At 35.7% G+C, this 6541-nt stretch overlaps 1 protein-coding gene across 2 annotated transcripts; it reads right to left on the bottom strand.

Moving 5' to 3' along the window:
• Window positions 1-673: 673 nt before the first annotated feature.
• On the bottom strand, window positions 674-6541 carry LOC125683896 (uncharacterized). Of its 2 annotated transcripts, none has more exons than XR_008801034.1 (4): window positions 6444-6541; window positions 6294-6358; window positions 5786-5920; window positions 674-4115 (listed from the first exon to the last, which is right to left on the bottom strand). XR_008801034.1 is itself a non-coding variant. In XM_048925429.2 (4 exons), the coding sequence occupies exons 1-4, from the start codon at window positions 6521-6523 to the stop codon at window positions 1917-1919; spliced, it is 834 nt and encodes a 277-aa protein (XP_048781386.2). In that variant the 5' UTR covers window positions 6524-6541; the 3' UTR covers window positions 674-1916. The 2 variants fall into 2 exon arrangements, 1 of the variants encoding a protein (XP_048781386.2); XM_048925429.2 differs by having other exon boundaries at window positions 674-2470.

A 6541-nucleotide genomic window follows, 5' to 3' on the forward strand; every position in this document is an offset into this window, starting at 1 on the left:
GCGCAAAACTTAAATCAGCCATTCTAGAGAGTCAGTAAAACTAATATGAAATACTTATTCAATGATCACTTAAAGTAAACAACGTAGAACGATTAGAATGTCACGAAATAAAAGAATGACAGGATAGCAAAAACCTGTACACATATTTCTACAACCCATAAAAACAGCCAATAATATACTTAAATCAAACGGTCCCTACCTCGTGTGATGGGATTAGGGTAAAGGTTTCAGTTGAATTCCATATTTGTTGGCACAATATTTATAGGTACCGACATACTAGAGGTGTTCTATAACATCGGGGGTTAAGGTGATCACTCGTAATGTCAAAGAACTATTTAACATCAAAGGGTTTACCTTTAATTTTGTTACGGTATACTGGGAAATATTAGGACCAGTTTTACTTTCACCCTTTAATTTCGCCCTCGTTGCCAGCAAACCATTTTCAGACCGGACGAAACCATTATATCTCATTTAACCTAACTATGTCCGGACGAAATTAACGGGACGAGAGAGTTTGCAAGTGCAGAACGACGAAAATAACTCGCGGCTAAAATATCCCTGTGTACAGAATATGTAAACTATAGATAGACTTTTACACTTTCTTCAACAAAGAAAAAATATTTCTGATGAAGTATGAAACGTGTACCATTGGAAAGAACATCCATGATTTTTAAAGACACTCAATTTTATTATCATTAATAATGATTATTAGGTAGTATAAAACACACAAGAACAGTTGGAAAAACCCCATGATGCGAAGGTTACTTTTTCTTTTTTAACAGTGCAATAGAGTTGTATTATAATCCTGTACATATCAATTTCATTTTGGGTTTGTACTGAGCTACATTCTTTCTTTTTTTTATTGCAGTGCTCGTGATGACCTTTGTTTTACATTACGTATACGGATCTGGTTTTAATGAGTAATATCATACGAAACAATTAGAACTAAATAACAAGGCTACCGTCACATTGAACATTATACCATTAGTCTACAACCTATTCTTTACAGTATATATATGTACAAGATCTAGTTCACTATTAGTAAATAGATCAAGAACGATAGAGGAAAAAGATCTATTGACTATTTTAGAATTTTGTGCTAAAACAAACGTGATCGTAATTAATCTATTTAAATTAATCTATTTTGAGATATTGGTTTCCTGTTACAATTAACGGATATCAGTTAATCAGCATATGTAATATTCTATTTTCCCTAACTATAATAGTGAGGATGAGATTCATTACGTGTATATATAAATCATTTATATAGAGAATTTGCATGATAATCAAACTTTGAATGTTTTTTAATTTGGTTTTTATTTTTGCAGAAATGTGACATCTAGATACTTGTTGATTCATGAAACATTGCAATTTAAAACTTAGGATCCTCTTCAAATTGTATGTTTGGTTTCAAAACATCATATACACGTACATGTATATACACTTGTAACTCAACAATGAATTTAAAACTCTAACACAGCTCCATGTAAATGTACGTCAACAAAACGAAATGTCTTTGAAACTGTAAGTTTGTGGCACGCTTCAGCTGTAATACATCTTTTAAAGTATGTTTTGACACAAATGTAGTGGAGAAATATGACAGGGATATTAAAATTTTGAGTTGAGGATGCAGGAATTTCCCAATTGTGCGCAGAAACAAATGCGCTATACAATGAAGGTTTTTTTTTATCGGGTAGATTTGTGGTGTATCCTTATTTTGTTACGGTTTTTAGCATAATTTATCGTAGTATAACAAATGAATAAATATAATCTATTCAACATACAGCGTAAAGATATCATAAAGCATTTCGATATAAATTGTTATGTAAATGTTGTGTAATATAAAGCCATGCATTGTATGCGCACTCTTCAAAGTCATCATTCATGTTTTAAGATGTAATGTATCTGTCATGCGTTTAGCCTTCAATGACTGTTAGGTAGGTGTTATTACTCGTAACTATTTCTGTTGTCGCATTTCCATTTTGCATATGTTTTGACGATGATTGTGTAGGCATCACATAACCGTCTCCATCGGAACGAAAAGAAGCATTGCTCGATTCATGGCGGTTTACTTGGGTGATTTGTGTCGTGTCCTGGGTCGACTGGAGATAAACAGATCCTCCTCTACACATACCCTGTTCTGCTTCCACTAAATCCAGTGGAGTCAAGTTAATGCTCTGTAAAGATTCATAGGACTCTGAATCGATGTGTTCTCTAATCGAACTGCGTTTCCTTTGTGCTTTTAGCTTCTGATTCTCGTGGTCGTTGGTTTTAATTTGTCTTGCTACATAGATTGAAAAGACACAAATGAAAATCACTATTATTCCCAACACTCCGATTAAAATTGTTTGAAACGTCGACAAACGTGAACCCTCTTCCACTCGGGTTGCCGGCGATGTTTTTAACGCAATAGGAGTAGACAGTGCTGGTTGAGTATGTACAAAGACAGTCGATTGTGATTCATACTTCTCTGAAAGAAAGATCATACTACATAAGTACCAATCACACTATAGTCTCACGTAAAAAGCAACAACATTGGAATCAATATCGTATCAGTGGTTACAGCGTTCACTTCCTGACCGGACGGTCGTGTGTTCAATCTCCGTTCATACCATGCCTGTGTTAAATACATGTAGTAATTATCCCACTGCGTATACGTATGTTCTGTAGAGCAGTAGAATCAGGCGCTGGCACGTGAAAGAACCCTCACTGCTACGGCCCTGAGCGCCAAACACAGATCTAAATGTGTGGTATTTCACTTACAGATGGTTATACAGTACGGCTCAATGTGAGTGAAAACGTCTTGAAGGAACGTAATACTAACCAAATAACCTGTTCCATCGTCAACTTCCCATATTTATGTAAGCAATGTTCTATTATTCCCTGCATATGAATTTTATATATTTCAACTGATTCAATAAACAAGAGCTTGTTCTGCGTATGATCAGTTCTTAAACAGAGTCAGGCTACTGAAAAACAAGGTGATGTTACAGGGATTTCAACAGTCTCGTATAAAGTCAACATTTCGCAAATTGGGTGGACATCATAATAATCTAATTTGGCAATACAACCTATCATTGGGTCATATGTTGTCTGACTTTCTTGGGACACTGTTCACCTGATCAAGATATATGGCTCACGGCGGTTGTGACCGGTCGACAGGGGATGCTTACTCCTCCAAGCATCTGACCCCACCTCTGGTATATCAAGGGGTTTCCTAAATTTCTATTTTGTATTCTTTGTAGGATTTATAAGATTGATCACTGTTCGTTATCTTCACCTTTCATAAGCGAATCAATATCTCTTTACCTAGCTAAAGGGAAAACGGTCCAGATCATCCTCTGTCAAGTTCATACGCGACGTTTCTCAATAATATATAATTTTTCGTGTCATTTCATCAACCTTATCTTATGTCTACAAACAAACGTTGGGTGCATTACCAGGTGTATTTTAGAGTTAACATATTCTGAAAGAACATGGTTGTAGCAAGTCAAAATGTGGAATAAACTATTCTGTATTACAGATGTGTTGTATATATGGACATTACAACGTACATGAGAAAATCTTTTGATCAATCGGATTAAAATATTTTGTTTGATATATCTCTTTTCTAATCAGGATATTTCTTAAAGATTTCAGCCCTGGGTTTAAGATTGATTGATTGAATATTGTTTAACGTCCCTCTCGAGAATATTCCGCTCATATGGAGACGTCACCACTGCCGGTGAAGGGTTGCAAAATTTAGGCCTATGCTCGACGCTTATGGCCATTGAGCAAGGAGGGATCTTTATCATGCCACACCTGCTGTGACACGGGACCTCGGTTTTAGCGGTCTCATTATTTAGTTGCCTCTTACGACAACCAAGGGGGTACTGAGGACATATTGTAACCTGGATCCCCACGGGATGGTTTAAAATATATTAACAAATGACTGTTTTTAATTTTTCTAAATATCTGTACATGTATTCTCGTCTTTGCTTGTAAGACTCATTATAACAACTGATATACATATAAATGCACTTGGTTTTAGTTCCACATCTGGTAATTCTACTTCCTCAAGTTCCTTTTCAAAAGATGAAGTTCTTCAAAATCAGTTTTAGACACATTCAATATACCTGTAAATGGGACGAATAAGCATGAGTTACTGAACCTTTGCTTGATTCCAAAACTTCACAAAACCCTTACAAGCATAGACACATTGCTGGATCCAGTAAATATTCTACCAAGCCCCCATATTTGCTCCTCATGAAATTATTAATTGATGTGAAGGAGAAACCTCAAATACATTGTGCCACTGCGAGATGTGGTAATAAATCAAATGTGGATTGTAAAACGTTCCAAAGAACTTTAGGAAATTTGAAATCACCAACTTACCCAAAGTGAATAACATCAAAACATGATTTTCAACACTTTCCACAGCCACCCCTCATGCTATATCAAACACTAGCCTTTTTGAGATCATAGATAGCTACTTCTTCAATGACAATGGGTCATTTTGTGGTCAGTCATCGGAAAATATTACTTTGTTAAACACCACTCTGGTTCTATGAAGTTGATACTGAAAGATGACGGAGTTCCTCATTGACAACATCTATGTAGTCAGAGGTGACCAGATCTTCCATCAATGTGTTAGAATTTCCATGGTCACGAACTGTGCTCCTTTATTAGCCGACCATTTTGATACTCTTATGAGGCAAATTTTATTCAAAGTTTCTACGTGAGAAGTTACATTGTCTTGCTGTAGGCATCAACTCAATATCTAGATATATCGATGACGTTTTATCTACTAACAACATTCTTTTTCGTTCATATGTCGATTCGATATATCCAAGTGAACTTGAAATAAAAAACACCATTGAGTCTTCCACATCTACTTGATACTTGGATAATTTATTCAACATAGATGTTAAGGCCAACTGATAGCTCAACTTTATGGCAAATTGAATGACTTCAGCTTCCCCATTGTCAGCTTCTCATATTCATTCAACAGTATTATATTATCACCTACATGTGGTGTTTATGTCTCTCAGCTGATTCGATGCACAAGAGCATGTTCTGTGTATGATCAGATTTTAGATTGAGGCAGTCTACTGACAAACGAGTTGATATTACAGGGGTTTCAATAGTCTCGTTTAAAGTAAGCATTTCACAAATTCTATGATTGTTATATCGATCTAATCTACAAATACAACTTGGGTCAAATTCTGCCTGACATGTGCATACCAATTGTTAGGCCTTTCTTTATACGCTGATTTTGACTGCGGATTACTCCGTTTACCTGATCAAGAAATAGGGTTCATGGTTGGTGTCACCGGTCAACCTAGGATGCTTTCTCCACTTAGACACCCGATCCCACCTCTGGTATATCCAGGGGTTCGTGTTTATTTTGTATTTATAAGAATGACGAAATTTATCATTAATAGTTATCTTCACTTTTTCATTCATAAAATCAGAAGGTACTGTATATCTGAGTCCTCTGGGCATGTTTTATTTATATTTATATCACGCGTCGAATCATGGAAGAACTAAGACTCAAAATATCTTATTTCCAAACAAAACATGTAAGTAGTTTGATGTCTTACTTTTTATCACAATGTTAATTCAAAGGGTTCGTTAAAGCATCTCAAACAGAGTATAAAATTGTCATCGAAAGACTAAAACAAGCTAGTATTTCATTTGAATTTCTTCGAGTTGTTTTCCCCCTGAAGAACATAGACATGTAGAAGTCAAGGAAAGAAATGTTACAAGATCATTGCCTTTTCCACATATCAGCACGTGTTCTTACCTTGCGGAGGACTACACCCAGTAAATGGGTTACACAACTCCAAGTCACAATCACAGCGATGTTGACACTCCACGCCATAATTAGGATAAAAGCATATCAACGTACAGTCTTTTCCGAAGTAACCAATTCTACATTCTGTTGTATATCATGAGTATATATTAGTGTTCATTTTCTATGTACATACGCAACGTGCAACTTGCGATATTGAAATAGCAATGGCGGATCCATGATTTTATGAAAGGAGCAGGCAAAACAGCTTTGAAATATGTAGGCGAGTTAAAATGGAAATTTAATGGAATTTGAAATTACATGTATTATACCCGTTACTAGGGGTCGGGGGGGGGGGGTGAAATCCCCGGCAGCTAAAGTATTTCGTGAGATTTGATTCTAAAAGACGAAAGAAAGCTCAGATGAAGGGGGCGGGGATCCTCCCTTAAATCCGCCTATGAATGATCTATATGTTCTATCATTATATTTTGTAAAATAGCAAAAATATTTTGATATTTACCTTTGCAGCGTCCACTTCGTTCATCCCAATAGTGACCAAAGCAGCACTCATTTCCTTTTACCTTACTAACGATACAGCTTTATTTTTATATAATTATTAAATTTCATAGCGCAATTATTTATCAAACATTATTTCATCTATATTACTTACGTGGGACAAACGCCAAAAGCATACCGGCTGAACTGAAAAATACAAAAAAGTAGAACCGCTGTCTCACACAAAGAACCCATTGTTTTATGAAATTAGTT

The sequence above is a fragment of the Ostrea edulis genome, chromosome 1 (assembly GCF_947568905.1).
Source record: "Ostrea edulis chromosome 1, xbOstEdul1.1, whole genome shotgun sequence".
NCBI classification, from domain to species: domain Eukaryota; kingdom Metazoa; phylum Mollusca; class Bivalvia; order Ostreida; family Ostreidae; genus Ostrea; species Ostrea edulis.

What these genes read in the sequence shown, in the direction of transcription:
- LOC125683896 (XM_048925429.2), bottom strand. Translation starts at nt 6,523, where the DNA reads ATGGGTTCTTTGTGTGAGACAGCGGTTCTACTTTTTTGTATTTTTCAG. An exon ending in ACGAAGTGGACGCTGCAAAG is followed by an intron (nt 5,921 to 6,293) that starts GTAAATATCAAA and finishes GATATACAACAG; the next exon opens with AATGTAGAATTGGTTACTTC. An exon ending in TGGGTGTAGTCCTCCGCAAG is followed by an intron (nt 2,471 to 5,785) that starts GTAAGAACACGT and finishes TCTTTCTTTCAG; the next exon opens with AGAAGTATGAATCACAATCG.